Below are 20771 nucleotides of genomic sequence, written 5' to 3' on the forward strand. Positions count from 1 at the left end.
TGGAAAGACCAAAGAAAATTTCTTCACGATAAGCTAAGAGGTTTCGGGATGACTTACATGGGCGGTGGAAAGAAAATTATGGAGTCGAGGATAATGGTGAGCCCCTTTTCTCCTCTTTTTTCCATATTTCCCCCTTTCGCCTCCGTACGTACGCGTTTCCTGCTATTCTCGAATTTATCGTTTCGTTGGAAAGGGATGTCCTCTGAAACGAGTTAAATTTCATTTTAGCGCGAGGTTAAAACGTTTCTTCGCGGATTGGCGTCGAAACGTGGCACGCCGACCGACGTCTCTGCCTCCCTTGGAATGTCGATCAGCAACGTTATCTGCTCCATCATAATGGGAGTACGATTCCAGCACGGAGACGCCAGATTCAAAAGATTTATGGACTTGATCGAGGAGGGATTCAAACTGTTCGGCAGCATGGCTGCCGTCAACTTCATCCCCGTAATGCGTTACCTGCCCTGCCTGCAGAAGGTTCGAAACAAATTGGCGGAAAATCGGGCGGAAATGGCAGGTTTCTTTCAGGAGACGGTCGATCAGCATCGTGCGACTTTCGACGAGGGGACGATGAGAGATCTCGTCGACGCGTACTTGCTCGAGATCGAGAAAGCGAAGGGGGAGGGTCGTGCAACCACCCTTTTTCAAGGGAAGAATCACGGTGAGTTGGCCATGAGATTGGCCATCTTCCCCCATCTTTCTTCCTTCTTCTTATTTATTTTCTTTTTAAATTCTATCGCTCCAGATCGTCAGATGCAACAGATACTCGGCGACTTGTTCTCCGCCGGGATGGAAACTGTGAAGACCACGTTGGAATGGGCGATAATCTTGATGCTGCATCATCCGGACGCGGCGATCGCCGTACAGGAGGAATTGGATCAAGTGGTGGGGAAATCGAGGATGCCAGCCTTGGAGGATCTCCCTTTCCTTCCGATAACAGAAGCAACGATACTCGAGGTCCTCAGACGATCGAGCGTCGTCCCTTTGGGGACCACTCATGCTACGACGAGGTACGATCATCGCCTATTTATAATCGCGAATCATTTCGCACCAGACTCTTCTCTAACATCGTCGAAAGGGTTCGCATCCCGATCGATAATTTAACGATTCAAAGAGATCTCGATCTCGAAGCCTTAGCCTTAATCCCTTCGATCCGTTGGATTAGATGGAGCGCACGACACGTTGATTCAATAATTTAGACGGATAGAGGAGAAGAAAAGATGGGATCGAAAACGAGGATTTGTTTTTTATTTTTCAGGGACGTGACGTTGCACGGTTACACGATACCGGCAGGATCTCAAGTGGTGCCGCTGTTGCACGCCGTGCACATGGATCCCGAACTTTGGGAGAAACCAGAGGAGTTTCGACCGAGTCGGTTCCTCTCGGCCGAAGGTAAAGTCCAGAAACCGGAATACTTTATGCCTTTCGGTGTCGGTAGACGTATGTGCCTTGGCGATGTGCTCGCACGCATGGAGTTATTCTTGTTCTTCAGCTCGTTGATGCACACGTTCGAGCTGCGATCGCCGCAGGGCTCGTCCTTGCCGAGTTTGCGCGGCAACGCCGGTGTGACCGTCACGCCCGACCCCTTCGACGTTTGTCTCTTACCGAGAAATCTCGACCTCATCGAGGATACCAATAACGATATGATCTCCCCCGGTGCCATTCTGCGGAATATCGGCAGCCATTGACTTTTCCATTTCTCTCTCTCTCTCTCTCTCTCTCTCTCTCTCTCTCTCTCTCTTTCTCTCTCTCTCTCTCTCTCTCTCTCTCTCTCTCTCTCTCTCTCTCTCTCTCTCTCTCTCTCTCTCTCTTTCTCTTTCCTTTTTAACGCCCCTATAAAGATCGACGGGAGCACGATAATCGTTCCTAACGAGACCGAGCGATGGCTCCCAAATCGAGCCAACCTAACCTCCAATTCGTCCATTGTGTACCATATATACATGTATATATGTATATACATGTATATATGGTTTATTCGTTTATTTTTATCCCATGCTATTTTCTCTAAAAATATAGTTATATGTATTTTTGTTTTGTATCGTTACGAAAACTCCCACGATTTTTCTCTTTTCTATATTTTTTTCTATATTTTATTCGTTAAGAATTCGTTAGCCGTAAGCGGCGACACATTTCGCTCCTTATTTAGTCATTAGCGTTACAAAATGTTGCGTCGATGGATCTTAAAAAAAGAGAAGAAAAAGAAAAAAGAAAACGCGCGTGTCTCCGTTTTTTTTTTTTTTTTTTTGGATTGGAACGGAAGATTCGAAATTCGTTTGCGAAAGTGGTGGATGCGAAGCCGATTTCGGCGACGATTTCGTTCACTCGACGGAATAGTTGCCTTGACGCTGTCTCGATAGGAACAAGAGACAAAAGACTTGTAAATAGTAAATAATAGTAGACGATTTAATTGTTAGTAACGGTATTAGGAATAAGTAGCGATAACGGTAATAGTAGTTCTCTCTGGTAGTGTGGTAGTGGTAACAATAGAAAAAAATTTATGTAGCAGCGACAACTATATATATATATGTATATATAATATATATATATATATATATATATATTAGAGTATAACGACAATAGTAGGAATAACGACCAATAACGGCAATAAAAATATCGTTTGATGATTGTATGAGTTAGCGGTTAGGTTAGTGCTAATATTAGAATAAGAATTTTAAGGTGCGTGAACGAGTTGTTAATAAAAAAGAAAAAGAAAAAAAAAGAAAAAGAAAAAAATCACGTAACAAGTAATATACTGTGAGTGTGCGCACGAATCGTATCGATATCGTGTTATTAATTGTGTTATAGCACGCGCGATAATTATATATATATACATACATACTTACATACATACATATATATATATAAATCATGGATATCGATAACAGGCGGCAGAAAAAGAAAATGCGCGTGATTATTTCCGTCCTGGAATTCTTCTTCCCTTGTATAGCTGTAAAAGTTTTCGACGGCGATTTCGAGGCTCGTAATTCGAATGGATTAGATCGTAGGGCTGCTCGCCGGATGGACGCGGCTGTTGACCTAGAACAGTGATTTTCGTGAAAGTTTAGAACGAGATTCTTGCGACACCACAGTATAGTTACGTAGCGCTTCAGAATTCAAGACCGACATCGAACTCGATCCGTTGGGTGCGGGCAAAGATTAAGGCTGTGAATTTCGAATTTAGGACATGGGATCCCTCGAGATCCCTGTGATATCGCGATCGTAAAATCCATTTCCAAAGATATTTCTTTTTTTTTTTTTTGTTGTGCGTGTCCGGCGAAAGTCCGAAACCGACGATTATCGACGCTGCCACACACACACACACGCATAATCTCCTCCTTCTTTCTTTCTTTCTTTCTTTCTTTCTTTCCTTCTCTTTAGAGGAGTTCCCTTAAAAAAAAAAATGAACTTTACGCCGCGAGTGAAGTGGAAGTAAGTTGTTTTTTCTTTTTCTTTCTTTCTTTCTTTCTTTCTTTCTTTGTAAATCCCACGACGCGAAGAAAATTGGTGCGTCGATACTTCCCCCTCGTTCCCCGTTTTCTTCTATTCTATTCCGTAGAAAGAAATTTACATGTGGCATTGCTCGGATCATTCGGAGCACCGCATTGTGTTCACCCGCCGACCGCCGAATCTGTGTTAACTTAATGTTATTCCCCTTCTCATTAAAGAAGAAGAAGAAGAAGAAGAAGAAGAATATTCGACGCCATTTGCAATTTTTCGAATAATTGGTCGCAATTTTGTACACTTTCGCATATCTCCTTGTCGCGCGAAATAAATCCTTCTTTTTTCTTTTTGTATTGTAACCGAAAAATCAATTGCCGTATATATATATATATATATATATATATGCGTGCGCGTGTGCTTGTGTACGTGTATGTGTTTTTTGTTGTGCGCGCGTGTGTCACAGTCGATTTACTCGACAATCGTATTCGCGATGGAAACTAACGTTACCATTATATTCATAGTTCTCTCTTTGAATTGAAGATTACAATCTTTTCATTTTTCTTTTTTTCTTTTTTCTATACTCATATGCCAATTCCTTTCCCCCTCTCCACCAGATTATATTATTATTACACTCGAAATCGACCGGAATCTGGTCGAGAAGATCCATCTTCCTCCGCGACGATCGGTATACGTAGAGTGGAAGGGACGATTAAAGAAAAAAGTGGAAGAAAAGAGACGAGAACGTGGGCGGAAATTGGGATGAAAGGAGCGGCAGGTAGGTGCCTGAAGAGACGTAAAAAAAGAAAAGAAAAAGAAAAAAGAAAAAAGGCAGCAACAAAGAGGGAAAATATGGAGGGGAGAGTGATCGAGAAGAGGAGAAACGAAAGCCATCCGTCCATTGGACGAGAACTTTCTAAACGGACGATCGTCCCGCCGAATAAATCTTCAAAAGATATTTATTTTCGTGAAATCTTTTTCGTTTGTACAGAAAAAAAAAAAAAAAAAAGAAAATAAAAAAAGAAAGAAACAAAATTTCATCGATCCCGCTCGATAAACGCCAACCGATGAGGCTTCGGGACGAGTGTGATACCGCACTCGCCTTCGAGATCGGCCATCTCATCCGGTGGTACAGACACTACGAACGCACGTAGAATTCGGCCGGCGAACAAGAACAGTATCATTCTGGCCAATTCCTCTCCAACGCAAACGCGTTTCCCTTTGAAATGCGAAATAAATGAGAGAAAAAAAAATGAAGAGAAAGAAAAGGGAATATCATAGAGAAGCAACAAAAAGATTTTACCATTTTGAAACGGAAGAAACGATTCAGGTTTAAAGAAAGTTCCATCGTCGGACAGGAATCTGTCGGGTCGAAATTCGAGGGGGTCGTGCCAGTAAGCGGGATCCGTGTGGACGGCCCACTGCATGGGCACGATCATGGCGCCGCACGGTATATCGTAACCACCTATTTGCACATCCTGGACGAACAAATTATACATTTCCATGGGAGAAAACTAGACGAGTTTTGCGGATAAATACCTCTGATGTTCCGTGAGGGATACCGAGAGGGGTAACGCTCCTTATCCTTTGCACCTCGGCTATAGCTGCTTCGAGACGAGGCATCGCGATTCTGTCATTCAAAGTGGGCTGTTCCCCTTCCTTCAAGCACAGGTCCATTTCCGATTGTACCTTTTCCTAAAGGAAAAATTGTTTATTATTATTTTTATATACAAGGAATAAGTAGTAGAGAGAAATTGTGACAGTACCTGTTCCATGGGGTGAGCAGCCATAAATAAGAGAAACCAACGAAGGGTGGTCAGTGTAGTGTCGGTTCCTGCGCCGAACAGATCGGCAAGCAAATGATAAAGCTGCGGCTCCGTGAAATATCGCAGTTCCGCGCTATTTTTCTTCCTCATTTGCTCGTCGAATGCCGCTAAAAAGCTGTCGATCTTGCACCCATTCTCTGACTCGAGTCGTGCGCGGTGCTCGTCCAGTATTTGCCGATATATTTCGTGCGTTTTATCCTTTCCATCGACGATCGACCGTATCACTCGGCCGTATTGCGGTAGAAATCTGCATTGTGACGTGCAATCTCAAATTTTTCCTCAAAATTATTATTATTATTCCACACGGAATCGAAAAGAATTACGTTACCTGAGGAAGGGTAGAAAGTTGAGCGGGCCAGCGACGCCAATTTGCTTCACGCCCTCCTCCTGCAGATGCCTCAGCCATTTCCAAATTTGATCTTCCTCCTCGTACGTTTTTCCAAACACGATGCTATTGATGAGATTGCCCAAGCAGTGGTGGAGCGTGTCCAATGGATCGATCGGGCCATTTGCGGCGCGATTTCTTAATACCTGTTGCGTGTATCGAAATGAAAAAAAGAAAGAAGGAGGACAAAGGAAAATCATCATTTATACTCCTTCTATCCGAGCAATTATTAAGAGGGAGAGATTATAATGATCGAGATATTGAGCCTACTGATACGCATTCGTTCACCGCATCCGATATTCGTTTCTCCATCTTGTCGCGTTTCGCCCCCTCGTGCTTCACCATACCGAAATTCCGCAGACAGTTGCTGATAAATTTTCTTTGATCCTTCCATTGCTCCCCCTCCGCGCAAATTATACCTGGAGCAAAGCGATGTAAGCGATATAGGATAGATAACAGGATGGGGGCAAAGGAGAAACCTTACCGTAACCTTTCATGATTCCGTGGGTAAGGTACAAAGGTGCTCTGTTCGTAATGGAATCTTTTGCAAACGATTGACGTATCAGTTGTGGATCTGACAGCAAGACGGTGTAAACGGAGCCCATGCGGAATCCGCATACAGGGCCGTGAACTCTTGACAATTTCGTCAGAGTTTCGTGAGGCTTTTCCGCGTCGATCCATGGAAGGTAGCCAAGGAGCGGAAGTTGCCAAGGACCAGGCGGTAGACGACGGGCTTTTCGATTTTTGCGAAGGATGTATACGAGAAGGAGAAAAGATAAAATGAATATCGCGTAATGTTCGAGATTCATTATTAATTCGCGATACGATGGTAGCGAATGATATCTCGTTGATTCGATTCGTCGTGTCTTCTAGAACACGATAATCTCTAGCTTACCTGCAACAAGGAATGAAAAAAATACTTTCTTGATTAAATAAGTAACGAAAGGATATGTAATTATCTTATGATCTTGTTTAAGAGAAATCCGTTAAACGATATAAATAATAAATGTTTTCGTCGTAGTTTTATCCAGTTTCTTAATTTTCTTCAATTTTCGAGTGTTAAACGTTTACTTACCGCAAAGTGTCGAGGGATATCTATGAAAAATCAGTGGATATTAAACGATAGAAGAGGAAAAAAGTTCAATCGGAGAAACAGCAAAACAGATCGAATGACTATCGCGTCTGAAGAATAATATAGTTTCTTTAACGTGATGCAAATGATATACGATTCTTTCCCTTCTCATTATATATTCGAGTCAGGTCTGGTAAATTTTGACTATCAAATCGTTGATCGACTATTTTACAATTGTGAAACAACCACTATGCTCCGTTCCAAATGTTTCGTTTTGCATCAAGTGATCACAAATCGTTTCGACACAAGTCACAAGTTACACTTTTAAACTATACTATTAACACATACGCTCAAATGATGGGAATACTTATGGAATTTCTAATGATATATTAAAATATTTTCATCTTGTTCAAATTCTAGTGAGAAAAATAAACAAGTAAAATATCTAAAAAAGAGAAATAGAATTTCAATTATATATAAAATGTAACAATATAACCATAACTTTTCTATATCCTTAAAAGAGATGCGAGCACAGTCTACGTGAATTTGAATAACAATGAATAAAAAGAAAGCTTTTGCTTCTTTATTTCTAGAAAATGATGACAATTATGACGTATTATGACAATTGCTAACATAGCATCTCCTTTTTCCTCGTAATCAGCAGGAATTGCATAAGTGCAATATTACTACTCAATCTAATAAAAGCTTACGTTCAACTCGTTTTTACGGTAATCAGTTGCTACAAGATGATAAATCATTCTACCAGAGGAAATGTTGACGAAGATAAATTTGTCCATATAGGATACAGTACAGATTTAGATAACTGATGAAAAGATAACTATTAAATAAATGCATTATTCGAAAAGCTTGAAGAATACGAAGACCAGAACGGATATGAAAAGGGATTTGAATATAAAAAAAAAATGAACAATTGCCTGGAATATTTTAGGCAATTTTTCTTTTTCTTTTCGAAAAGATAAAGAATAAAAGATGAAAGATAAAAAGCTAAGGCGAAGGCGAAGGCGAAGGCGAAGGTGAAGGCGAAGGCGAAGGCGAAGGCGAAGGCGAAGGCGAAGTCGAAGGCGAAGGCGAAGGCAAAGGCGAAGGCGAAGGCGAAGGCGAAGGCGAAGGCGAAGGCGAAGGCGAAGGCGAAGGCGAAGGCAAGGCGAAGGCGAAGGCGAAGGCAAAGGCGAAGGCAAATGTAGAATATAAAATGAGAAGAAGAAGATGAATATAGAATATAGAATGAAAAGAAGAAAGTAGAAGGGGAATGCGAACGAATGTAGAATATAGAACGAAAAGAAGAAGGTGGAATAAGAAGAAGAAGACGAATATAGAATATATATAATGAAAAGAAGAAGGGGAAGGTGAATGTAAAATATAGAATGAAAAGAAGAAGGTAAGAGAACAAAGGTGAATGTAGAATATAGAATGAAAAGAAGAAGATAGAAGGGGAAGGCGAAGATGAATGTAGAATATAGAATGAGAAGAAGAAGGTAGAAGGGGAAGGCGAAGGCGAATGTAGAATATAGAATGAGAAGAAGAAGAGAGAAGAGAAAAACATAGGCAGAGGTGAAGATAGAATGAGAAGAAGAGAGAAGGGAAAGGCGTAGGTGGAGGTAAAGATAGAATGAGAAGAAGAAGATAAAAGGAGAAGATAAAAGGAAAAGAAATCAAAGAAAAAGATGTGAAAGTAAACAGAAAAAGATAGAAAGAGAAAAAATGGAGAATAAATCAGAAAAAAGAGATACAAAGAGAAGAAGAAAAAGAAGATAAAAGATAAAGAAGAAAAAGTTAAAAAAACAGTAAAAAAAAGAAAAAGAAATCAAAAAGATGATAGAAAGTGAAGAAGAAGAAAGAAAGAGAATGTCAAAGGAGATGGAAGAAGATAAGAATCGAAGAACGGTAGAAGAGAGAAGAAAGTCAAAGAGGATGAAAGGAGGAGAAGATATAAGGAAAAGAAAAAAAAATTAAAAAGAAGTTAAAAAATAAGAAGAATATCAAAGAAGAAAGTATAAAGAGAAGAAGAAGAAATCAAAAAAGAATTTAAAGAAAAAGGAATAGAAGAATAAAAGAAGGCAATAGGAGGATCAGAAGAAAGATTAAAAAAATATTTGAAGTATTTTTGAAAAAATATTTTTCCAAAAAGTTGTACATTTGTAATAGTATATATATATATATATATATACATCGTTGAGAAGATATGATGTTCACCTGTCCATAGAGATATTGCTTCGTCGAGTTGTTATTAAGTACGCTAAGTGAGTAAAAGTCACTATTGGATGGAATTTAATTTCTGTTTCCCTAGGACGGTCAATGACTGAGAAGGTCATTTGTGATGGATTCGATCCATGCGTCCTTGATGCTCACTTGCTCGTTATATTCTTATCTCTTTTTTATTTTCGAAGAAAAGTGGACAAAATCTTTCTTCCGATAAGAAGAGAAAGACGATTCGTTCGTCTTTTTCTAAAAAGTGAGCCGGTAGTAAGCGAGTCGCTCGAATCGAATTCGCCATTGCGATAGATTTTTTTCGTTCCAACCTAAGGTCGACTACTCCGAGTTCGATAAAATGAATTTTTCTTCAAGGACTATCGGTTTGTAAAACACCGAACCGTTGACCGGCCGATGACATTAGATTTTTTTCTCACAAGATGCAATGAACTTTATATACCGATCGTCGTCGACTTCTCATGGACAAGCAGTACAATTTTTCTCCGCGATTTTCTTCCTCTCGTCATCGTCCATTCGTTCACCCATTCGATATTATATTTTTCGTTCTTACTGCTTTCTTTACTTACGTCGCGTACTATTTGATCGCGTACTTTCTTTCTTTTTCATCCTTTCGTCTTTCTCTTTTCACCATTTTTCCCCTTTTCCATGCCTTTTTTTACTTCGTCTCTATCTTCGACAGTTTTTGCGTATCTCTTCTCGATAAACGTAAGATTATAACTTTTTTTTTTTATATGGATATCGTAATTGGAAATGGTGAAATTTTTGAAAGAAAGGTTAACGATGCGAGATTGGCGCGGATAGATACTAGACTATTTATCTCTTTCCTCTAATTCTTGTGGTAAGCAGGTAGAACCAGGGCAACGATCGACTGGGGTCATTGGCTGGATCCAGTTATCAAGGTTAGGGTCCTTTTCTTTGCTCGCGAGAGATCATCGTTTCTCCTCGATAAATTTCTCAAGTTTGTTCACCCGAGTGTGCGAGTCACATCGTAGCACCAAGTATCAAGACTTGCCAACAACTTTTACCTTTCATTTTTAGTTAATTTATGTACCACCAGATTCGACGAGAGATACCAAATTTAAAGCCTTAAAATTCTTCGATAAAACACGATTAGGACAATTGTTACGGATTTCGAACAAATCAAGAATCTCTCATGAATTGCCGCATTTCGACAATTTTTTCACGCTCTCTATTATTGCTCGTATCTTATACATGCTTACACGTTTGAACAAATATATATATAATATTTTATTTATTCCCTCTTTCTCTCGTTGTACACGGATACACGATATCTGTTCACTCGAATGCCCTATTGGTCACCTGTAGTATCTCGATCTTTCCGTTGTGAGAGCCGTTCTCACACGGGAATTCGCAGATTCGACGATCGAACCACCAAACGTGGCCAAGTGCGGCCGACGACCGCGACTTTCTCCTTTTATGCTAATTTCGTTAATACGCTATTTTCACGACTTTCGTACTTCGCAGACATGCCATTTTACATCTGTACTGTACTGTCCCGATGCAGGACAGGCCGATGAACCGAAAACGAAATATTCCCGGCGAAAGGAGATAATCGAGAAACAGTTTATTGCTCGTGCTATTACGTAAAAACATATCGAAGCATTTCAGAAAGTTTAATGAATTTGATGATGATTACGAGGATGGTACGTACGTGAGCTCGCATATATTATTATTCAACGATTAAAAAAAAAAATTCTTGGACCATGATCGAAGAATAATTTAGAGATATTTTATATATTCGTACGTACATTATTTGCTATTCTACATCTACGTCTCACGTACGATAAATATATATATATATATATATATAATTCTATTGAACAATCTCTCTAAAACGGTCCTCCCATTTGAATTACCAATTAATTCATCGACATACGAATATATACGTATACGTATACCGTCGTCTCTCTCTCAGAGCGTAATGTATGCGAATAAACCTTGGTGCGAGCGACACTCTACGGTCGTGATACTATACAAGAGTACCGAGTTCGTTGCCCTATAAAAGAAGGTAGGTGTATTGGCCCCGAATGCCGTTTCTGGGTTTATTACTTCAGTTCGATCGCAAACTACCGCACCGTCTATACCTTGTAAAACTGTCTGTATTATTTTGACTGGCCGAGCCGAACTGGCGAGTAGAGAAGTACGGTAAAAGAAAAAAAGAAAGAAAGAAAGAAAGAAAGAAAGAAAAAAAGAGAAAAAAATTATGGAACACGCCTTTCGAAATTTCTCCTCGAGATGTAATACATCGGATACGAGGAGGTAATACATCGATGAAAGCATTTTAATGTCTTTTAACCTCATCGTGGCTTTACACGTTATACGTTATAAGAATATTTCTAACAGGCAGAACGTACCCGCTGCCTTTGCCGTCTTACTTTCTCTTTAATTCCCTTTAGACCCTCCAGTTTCTATACTTGGCGCGTAAATTTCCTTCCTTTGTTTCATTCTTTCTCTTTCATACTTTCACATCGAAAATATTCAATGTGTGTATATATATATATGTAAAAAAGAAAGAAAGAAAAAAGTAACATGAAACATAATGGTATACGTATATAATACGCGTACCGTTTCGATATATTATTCTCAACAAGTACGTTCATACTTCGCAACACGTTCGTTATAAAAAGATTAATATTATTCTTATATGTTTAAAAAGTTTCCCCCCTCCTACTTACTGGATTAAAATAATCGTTTTAATCTCTATGAAGTATTTATTACACCATTCGACAATTTTCTTTTACTACGATTACCCAAGTCAGAGTCTTAGGTCTTGAAAAAACTCGTGTCGATCCGATACGGACCGATATATAATAAATAATAAGTAATAATGAGAAATGGAATGAATGAAATTAAAAAATTCAAAAATGGTTTTTGAATTCACGATAAGAAAATATACCTATATGTTCTCAACGATGGCGATAGCGGTAGCAATTGGCAGTGGTGGTGATAATGGCGGTAGCGGTGTCACCTCTGGTGTCTCTTCTAGTGTCGAAGCTGCTGCTTCGTAAGCATGGCTATACGGTACAAAGCTTCTTAGTGGGGATGGAGGACACTTTCACTCTCACAGGTGTATGACCGAGTCGAGAGCTCGGAAATACTTGTATTACCTGAGGAACGGGTGTCGAAGGGTGGGGAGAAGGAGCGTGGAAAATGGAGGGGATCAAGAGGCGACGGTCCAAGGAAAAGATAGGAAAGGATAATGCGAAGAGAGGCGAACGTTTGGAAAATTCCCTTCGCCGAGTGGAGGAAAAAGGAAGAGGAAAAAAGGAATCAAAAAAAAAAAAAAAGAAAAAGAAACAATAAAAAGGATTCATCGAGGAGAGAAAAGAAAAGAAGGGAGAAGGAATGAGAAAAGAGAGGAAATCTAGTTTAAACAGGTAGGGAAAGGAGAAGAAGGGAAAAAAATGCAAAGAGGAATAGAAAGGAAAACGTGGTAAGCAGATAGGAATTTATGGCTCGGGAAACAGGAGGACATTGTTGTGCGTGGTCCGCTAGATAACGGCCCAATGTCCACGTGCTTACACGTACCGATCAACGTGCATCGCCATTTTTTTTTTCTTTCCTTTTCATACTCGTTATCGCGTAAATTCGTTACCGATATCAAAAGAGAGAAAAGAAAAAAAAAGAAATGAAGAGAAAGAGGTGAAGATAAATCGTGCAAGTATCGCGCAAGCGATACGTAAATGGATGGAAAGAGAGGGATAAAAGGGGGAGAGAAAAGGAGATGGAATTCGAAGAGGCTGGACGAGGTCAGTGAACTTCACGAAAAAGTATGGTTTTTTGTGGTGAGTGTACGCTACTACCGAAATACGTTTCTGACGCGGCAGGACATTCCCGCCGATACTTCCCAATGGATCCTAGTGGGTTCCAGTGGGTCAGTGGTTCACGAAGAATCGACATAGTGTAGTCCATGAGAATACGCGCAAAAGAGATGTATACTTTTGCAATATATCGTTGTTATATAAATATTTATATAACTTTTTTTTCTAACGTAGAATTTAAATCAAATAATTATCGACTTTTTGACGATAATTTTTCTTCTAACGCAGAGAGGATCTTATGATGGAATCTTACGATTATTTTTTAACGTAGTTGTTATACATGTACGATTTATGGATAGATACGAAGAATTTATGAGTAAAATATTAAATGGATGAGTAATTATAATGAAAAGTGTTGGATTTGAAATAAGATAAACACCCGAATATTTGAAAAATTTGATCATTGGCCATTGGTGCTTGAAAAAGGCGTATATTTTTCGTAACAGACGCGAAAGAAGCATTCTGCTTGCTTGCGGTTCCAAGAAATCCGGTTAGAATTTAGGCTATGTGGAGCTCCTACTCGAATCTGGAACAGGCTGGTCATTGACCTTGCTTCGATCGCTCTTTGAAAAGATTTTCAAGCGCGATTACGAGTTTACCCATGATTATCTTTGAAAAAAAGGCATCAGATATTCCGTTTCTTCGAGCGGTTTCCGTTTCAAAAAATTAAAAAAGTGATTGAACTATTGCAAAACGATTAAACACGAGAATGATCTTTCGATTAGAAATTCAAGTCCTGAACTGTTTTATCGATGCTTTTGTCCAAGATCTCGATCGATATGAAAAACTTGTGAAATTTGAGGTTATGTTGGTCGAAAATTAAGAACGGTACAATTGGACAGCATAAAGGAACAAGATAAAGATCTAAAGCGATTCCGAATTACACACAGATGACTACCGAATCATTTTGACCTACATATAACATACTATATTATATATGAATAATATCAAAATGACAATCGGATTGACAATTGGATTTTTAATAATTCTTCATATTATTTTTCTTTCTTTGTTTTTAAGAAATTAAGAAACACGTGCAATATAACAAAATTCGCAAAGGCACAAATTTCACTCTTTACTTTCTTTTTCAAGAAAGAGTCAAATCTTGTTGAACACTGGAGAAATCAAATGTGAACGTATTTATAGACATTGACGTTGCAATTATGCACGTCGTTCTCTTTACTCCCTTTAACCAACTAATTGTATCCCAAAAATGTGGGGACATTCAACTGGAGACTCTTGAGCTAATTTTAGATTACATTTTTCTTTGCAAAGACTTTCGTTTCGGCTTTAACTTAACGAGTTATTATTGGCCAATCAGTAGACTAAATAACCATTTAAGATAATAAATTAGTATTCTCTTTGCGGTCTCGCTATCATTTAATTTGCATTGATATATATTATTTTAGAAGAGACTGTAAAAACCTTAAAGAGAACGGAAGTATATTGTGTTTCGCTATGAATTTTTATTATTCCCGGTATATGATAAACTTCCATGAACTCGATAATAATAAATTTCACTAATTTCAAATTGTTATTTTCAAGTTGATTCTAAAGATTGACTTTGCAATCTTGCAGTTGATTCTCACCATGCATACATATATCTTTGTTACTTATCTCTTAACACAAAGATGACTAGATATTAAAATATAAATAATAAAATATCTCTTGACGAATTTCTTCACTTCTTCTATACATTTACGACGTTTAAGAGGAAATTTTAGGATATAACAGATTCCTCAAAGATATCAAATTCGAATGATGGAAAGGAAGATATTCGATTAAAGAACGGAAATGATTATGCGTTACGACCAAGTTTTAACAAATACATAACGAGCTTTTTAACAAGCTTGATAATGAAGTAAACGAAACGAGGGTAGAATACATATTTGCTTATCTATGTATAACTATAATTATGTTGGTATATATAAATATGTGCATTTGTGCGTTTTATAGTACCCGTTTTGGTTGCACCTACGAAGGATTAAATAATCAAGCTCGTCGTTTAGCGTGGAACGATGTATTGCCTTAAATATGGTAAAATAGTAATTATGTTAATCGTCCTAACCAGGAGTCTCGGTATCAATTCGATCAGTATAATCGAAATCGATCACGATTTTGGACAAAAAATCATTCCTCCAACACCGAAATTTCAAGGGACATTCGCAGAAACTCACGAGCACGAAACTATCGGTAAGGCAGATACGCACAATGGCTCACGAAAGTAAACTTTTTTTTTTTACTTTTAAGTATTTTTATAAAAATATCATTTTAAAGAAACAAGAGCAAAATTGTACTTAAAACTTACCGACGAAATATGAAAGTATTCAGAGGATTGATTTCATCCTCTCGAAAAAAAAATTTCTCCGATAATAATTTATTATTATTCCGTACGTACAAATTTTTGGTACAAATGAATTTTTTTCTGTAAAATACTTTCAAAAAGTTTCATGAGGAAATCAGTCGAACGATGATCGACGATGTTCGTCCATTAATTTTTGACAGCTAATCGCATAAAATCGTGGAAGAAAACGGACAAGCAGAATATTTGGGAGCTAAGCGGTTTGTACGAAGGAGACATAATGACCACTGAGGAGGATGAAATAAAGAACGGTCTGATAAAAACCGCGTTCCGTTGGCCAGGCGGTGTTGTACCTTATTATATAAAGGAAGAAGATTTTGGTAATTTATCCTATATTAATAAGGCATGTTCGATAAAATTAATAAAGGAATCGCATTTGATTATCGTAGACGAAGAAGACATAGAAGTGATCAAAAATGCTATAGAAGATTACCACGAGAACACGTGTATACGTTTTCGTCCTTACAAAAAATCTGACAACGATTACATCACTATAGAAGCCAAATCGTCGGGATGTTGGTCCCTGGTAGGTAGACACGATCACGGGCAAGTGGTGAATTTGCAGAATCCGGGATGCGTGCAACATGGTGTAATTATACACGAGCTGATGCACGCATTGGGTTTTTACCATCAACAAAGTGCCGCGGATCGCGACGAATGGGTGGCGATCAATTGGGAAAATATAAAGCCAGGTAAACACTCGATTATATTTGGATTACGAATGGAAAGATTCGATATTGATTGCCTTCGTTTTACTCGACGATTATTCAGGAAGAGAACACAATTTTAACAAATATGACAATCGCACCGTAACGGATTATGGAATCGGTTACGATTACGACAGTATAATGCACTACAGCTCTTACGCGTTCTCGAAAAATGGCGAACCGACCATCACACCGAAAGTAAGTAATCGACGATTGCATTTCTTTGCATTCCTTTCGTCTCGTTGTATCATTTTTATTCGTTCGTATAATTGTGTAGAAGAAAAACGTGAAACTTGGCCAACGAAAAGAATTCAGCGAGAAAGACACGCTGAAGTTACGAGAAATGTACAAGGAAGAATGTGGCAAACGAGAGATGAATGGAACTACGGATAACAATTCGATGGATGATATATCTATTGAGTGGATTCTTAGTAAGAAATTGTAATTGAATTTTAAAAGAATTTAAAAAGTTCGATTTGTTTGTTGAATGATAAAAATAACAACAAAATATTGTTTAGTTTTTGTAAAAAAAAAAGTTAATATTCATATGTTTTGTTGTCAGATACAAAAAATGAAATGTTAAAATGTTTGAAAAAAAAAAAAAAAAAAAGAAAATGCATCAAGTAACAGGATTTTCTTGATTGTAGTATATCAATTCCTTTAATTCGTTGACTGCGTCTTCGGCGGCCTGAAAGTATATATATATATCCTGTATGTAATATTTCTGAGTTTAATTAAATCACTGACGTAAGTTTTTTTTTAATTACTTACAAGCCTTACAGCTTGATCGTTGTCCATGATTAAATTTTCTACTAAATTCTTTAGAGATTTACACCAAATTTGTTGTAAAGCTCTACAAGAAAATCTACCCAACAGTCTAATCAGGTGACAAGTTCTCATTCTGAGTATCGCTTGTCGATGCGTGAGCAGTTTACCAAGCTGTTCTACCGAGTTTCCTTTTTATGAAAAAAATATTTTCTCGATGTAACAACTGACCGACATTCGTGTTACTGATAAAAGAAAAAACAAAAGAGCAAAAAGAAACAAAAAACAAAAAAGAAAATACAATTTCCTGTCGGCAAACTTACCCGATAAATGTGAATGCAATACAACTTTTTCAACGAGATGAGCATTTTCCGGTTGGGAACGTAATATATTACTTAAAATTGCAACGAGATCTACGACTACGCGTGCCTTCCTTTTTTCTAAACTCAATAATTGTTGTAGCAACGTTACTCCGTTTACGATATAAACGGCATCACAGAATTGGGTAAGAAATTGTTGCCTATTGTAAACCAATCTGCAAAGTACAAGCATCATGTATTCTAAGGTTTGTAGCTCGTCGGCGGATAGCGTAGATGCCGATCGCGTGATTGCATTCGTCGGCTCAGACTTTTTGTCTCCTTCGGACTCGGGACGTTTTGACATTAAAAGTTTCAAAGAGTAAACGAGATTCGGCACTACTCGAACGTCCAAATATACTTGGGTGATCTTCTCGAGAGAATCTTTTGCCACGGACACAACGTATGGTAGAGACAAAAGACAAGCAACGTATTCGATGACTCGACAACCGGCTGCAGGATTTCTCAGTGGCGATACGAATACTGACACGCAATTTTGCTGAAGCAACGATCCTACTTCGCCATCCATGATTTCTTCCATTGACCGTTGCAAAAATGCTATCCATTCTTCGTTTTCGATCGGTCTGTCGACAGCTTTTGGATTCCAGTCTGGTATTCTGTTGCCACACGATAGCCCGGCATTGGATGTATCGTCTCGTCGGGAACGTAATTTTTGATTATATGCGTATTCGTTATTTTCACGGTCTTTCTCGCTGTGATCGATGTCTCGAGAAATGATCTGTTGCATAAGACAAAATTTACTTTCATCGATATTTTTCATTTCGATCTTCTTTTGTAATTTCTCTTCTTTTAGATATTCATTCGGATTTCGTTCGCTTACGTAAACCGGTAATTTAATGCTTAACATTCGTTCAAATGTTAAACCGTCTTGTTTATTTGTCGAGTCATTAGTGTTTGGACAATCACTTTGACATAATGCATGATCTGCTGAGAGTAAGTCGCTTTTCAAGGATGCTCTTAAGCTAAGATTTCCTAACAGTACATCGACACTGGTGCTAGAATCCGTTCCACTTGGTTCGCTATGTCGTAAAGTGTAACATTGATTCGTATCGTACTGGCAATATCCGTGTGGTATTGGATAACGCGGATATGACGTAAATGTTTTTTGCCGACGTTCTTCGATTGTTCTTTCATGTTCTTGTAACTTTTTAATTGCCTTCTCCAAAAATCTATATTATATTGAAATTCTTATTTATTAATTATTTTTTAAATATAAATTTTTAAATTATCATATGTCTTTTTTAAATAAAATTTTAATGACATGGAGTCAATTTTTAAATTAACTAATCAAAATGAATATTAAAAATAGAAAGATTTGTTAGAATTTAATATTGGATAAAAAAAATTGAATTTTTTTAATAGAATTTGAATTTTAACTGTAATATATACATATATATACTTTGATTGATGATCAGTAGGTTGCACCATCAAATTTTGTAACTGTAACTGTTTTTCTCTAGCTTGACTTGCAGATAGAGGTGTAGTAAATGGTGTGGGTCCAATTTCACCAACTATTACTAGTCTATTTTTAACGAAAGGATGATCTAAAAGAGCTGGCCAAGTTAACCTTTGCGAAGGATCCTTTTGTAATAATCCCTACTAATCAAATTTTCATTGATAAAAATTTTTAATGAAAACTTCAAAATATATAATAATGAATATGTTATAACCTGTAAGAATTGTTTGCAATTTTGTGAAATATAATCTGGCCACTTAATTGCTTCAAATCTTATTAACCTGATTAAATGAAGGATAGAAGTTGTTTGAAAAGGTGGAGACCCTACCACTAATTCATATACAATGCAACCCAAAGACCTGGAATCAAAGTGCTTTGCATATATACTAAACTTTGCTAAATATTTTTAAATTTAATTGTTTAAAAATTAACACACCACAAATCTGCATTATAATCATAAGGACGTTCTTCTATAAGCTCTGGAGCCATATATAATGGCGTTCCTTTTATAGAAGTTAATACATGTGTGCCTGTACTCATACTGCGAGCAAATCCAAAATCACATAATTTTGCCACTCCATTGCTTTCAAGAAGTACATTTTGTGGTTTAAGATCCCTAAAGCAGAAATAATGTTAGTATTAAGAAATATTGTAACATGTGAAATATCGAACCTGTGCAATACTCTGTTGGAATGCAAATAATAAAGTGCAGATACAAGATCACAAGCTATTACTTGTGCCCTTTGTTCAGATAAACGACCTGCTTTACCTAATATCTCATACAATTCCTTGTCTGCATATTCAGTCACAACAACTATCTGCAGAAAAGATTAGTTGTACCCGAAAGAAAATGCATAAATGCATAAATATAGATGATTCTCAAGAACTATTTTAATACCTCATTTTCTGTTTCAAATGAATCAAGCATTTGAACAATATTTGGATGATGAAGACGTCGTTGAATTTCACATTCTTGACGCAAGCTTTTCAATTCCTTAAATGATCTACCACGCTAAATAATTTTGTTTGTTATAACATTTATTACTAATGACTTTACTTTAATCATAAAAATATATGTACAGTTATAAAATTAAGAAATCAAAAGGTTAATTGCCAATTTTTATCATTTTACCTTCCGGATTACTTTGAAAGCTACAATTTCACCATCGGATCTTTTTTTTGCTTTGTATACTTGTCCAAAAGATCCCTCACCCACTTGTTTCAAAACTTCGTATTTTTCCATTGTTTCATCAAATATACTTGCGCACGCGCAAATTTGAACATATGTATATACATATATATGTACATATATATAGTATATATATATATATATATATACTAATTGCAAGTGAAAAAAAAACTAGATAATATTTTTAAACAAAATATAATATAATATGATGCCTAGATACGTACTTGTATGTATATGATAGATCCACAGATGAGATACAGAATAAAATTTAATAAGACTTTGAATTCTATGTTCTGAAATACCAATCGCATAAAAAATCATAGCGTTTAGTATGCCCTCTACGATTTAGAACGATGAGTGCAAAAATTATATTCAATTTAATTCAATATAACTTGATAAAATTAATAGATTTTAAAAATAATTTCTTTAATATATTTCTTTAATATATTTTTTAATAATAATATACATTTATACGTATTATATTCATAAATTTTTTGATTGTTATATAATAATAGATAAACTCATATATAAATTAAAAATTACACTTATATTTTTCATTTACGATGAAAATAATATCAATTTATGATATTTTCTTATACAAATATATTGTAATTATGTATTATGATTTGGATATAAAGTTGTTAATATTTGGATTTATTTTTTTATACATAATACTAATATAATTATTAATATATAAATATTTATGCATATTATTATATATACGTAGTACATAATATATGAAGAAAATATTTATGATTTTATAAAAATTTAATGAAAAATAAAAATATTTTATTTTTGGAAAAAATTATGTACAAAAATATATACAAAAAGAAATATGAATAAAATATGAATTATATATTTAAGATATATAAACATTGAATAGAATAAATTCTATTAAGATTAATTAAGATTTTTAATTATTATGTTAGATAAAAAAAGCAAAAAATTAATCAATAATAAAAAGAATATAAAATTAATCAAATTTGTGATTCATAAAGAAAGATGTATAAACAAAAAGAATAAATAGTAAAAGAAGCTAGATATAAAGTAAAAATTGATTATTAACATTATCTTTTGAGAACCAAAACTATTTTTCAAAAGCAAGAAAAAGTAAAGAAATTGA

At 36.5% G+C, this 20771-nt stretch overlaps 4 protein-coding genes across 10 annotated transcripts in view; 2 read left to right on the forward strand and 2 right to left on the reverse strand.

The window, feature by feature from the left end:
* The window catches only part of LOC108002653 (cytochrome P450 18a1), a 4905-nt gene extending 907 nt beyond the window's left edge, over nt 1-3998 (forward strand). The window contains exons 2-6 of one of the 2 annotated variants that reach the window (XM_062084183.1): nt 1-96; nt 229-658; nt 743-1007; nt 1256-1389; nt 1490-1616. The exon at nt 1-96 is cut by the window's left edge and continues 26 nt beyond it. In XM_062084183.1, the coding sequence (XP_061940167.1) occupies nt 1-96; nt 229-658; nt 743-1007; nt 1256-1389; nt 1490-1497 (933 nt within the window). In that variant the 3' untranslated portion in view covers nt 1498-1616. Of the gene's footprint in view, nt 97-228; nt 659-742; nt 1008-1255 lie in introns of both variants that reach the window. The other variant, XM_017064443.3, reaches the window with a different exon arrangement.
* Nucleotides 2895-19987, reverse strand: LOC108002654 (cytochrome P450 306a1). 3 transcript variants are annotated; one of them, XM_028669125.2, is made up of 8 exons: nt 19873-19987; nt 6131-6541; nt 5917-6065; nt 5590-5792; nt 5202-5508; nt 4975-5130; nt 4739-4913; nt 4377-4654 (listed from the first exon to the last, which is right to left on the reverse strand). In XM_028669125.2, the coding sequence occupies exons 2-8, from the start codon at nt 6453-6455 to the stop codon at nt 4473-4475; spliced, it is 1497 nt and encodes a 498-aa protein (XP_028524926.1). In that variant the 5' UTR covers nt 6456-6541; nt 19873-19987; the 3' UTR covers nt 4377-4472. The 3 variants fall into 3 exon arrangements, with proteins under 3 accessions (XP_061940168.1, XP_028524926.1, XP_028524927.1); XM_028669126.2 differs by lacking the exon at nt 19873-19987 and adding an exon at nt 6722-6824; XM_062084184.1 differs by lacking the exons at nt 4377-4654; nt 19873-19987 and adding an exon at nt 2895-3033 and having other exon boundaries at nt 6131-6455.
* Nucleotides 13118-16892, forward strand: LOC108002655 (low choriolytic enzyme). Of its 2 annotated transcripts, XM_017064445.3 has the most exons (5): nt 13118-14985; nt 15298-15474; nt 15544-15846; nt 15926-16059; nt 16139-16892. In XM_017064445.3, exons 1-5 carry the CDS (start codon nt 14811-14813, stop codon nt 16304-16306), a joined length of 957 nt encoding a protein of 318 aa, XP_016919934.2. In that variant the 5' UTR covers nt 13118-14810; the 3' UTR covers nt 16307-16892. The 2 variants fall into 2 exon arrangements, with proteins under 2 accessions (XP_016919934.2, XP_061940169.1); XM_062084185.1 differs by having other exon boundaries at nt 14811-14985; nt 15298-15846; nt 15926-16892.
* On the reverse strand, nt 16375-19821 carry LOC108002652 (serine/threonine-protein kinase fused). Of its 3 annotated transcripts, XM_017064440.3 has the most exons (10): nt 19592-19821; nt 19358-19471; nt 19132-19277; nt 18896-19075; nt 18674-18818; nt 18403-18599; nt 17471-18172; nt 16950-17161; nt 16633-16817; nt 16375-16549 (listed from the first exon to the last, which is right to left on the reverse strand). In XM_017064440.3, exons 1-10 carry the CDS (start codon nt 19700-19702, stop codon nt 16481-16483), a joined length of 2061 nt encoding a protein of 686 aa, XP_016919929.1. In that variant the 5' UTR covers nt 19703-19821; the 3' UTR covers nt 16375-16480. The 3 variants fall into 3 exon arrangements, with proteins under 3 accessions (XP_016919929.1, XP_016919925.1, XP_016919931.1); XM_017064436.3 differs by having other exon boundaries at nt 16950-18172; nt 19592-19820; XM_017064442.3 differs by lacking the exons at nt 19132-19277; nt 19358-19471 and having other exon boundaries at nt 16950-18172; nt 19592-19715.
* Nucleotides 19988-20771: the final 784 nt, after the last annotated feature.

Source organism: Apis cerana, linkage group LG13 (assembly GCF_029169275.1).
Source record: "Apis cerana isolate GH-2021 linkage group LG13, AcerK_1.0, whole genome shotgun sequence".
Lineage (NCBI taxonomy): Eukaryota > Metazoa > Arthropoda > Insecta > Hymenoptera > Apidae > Apis > Apis cerana.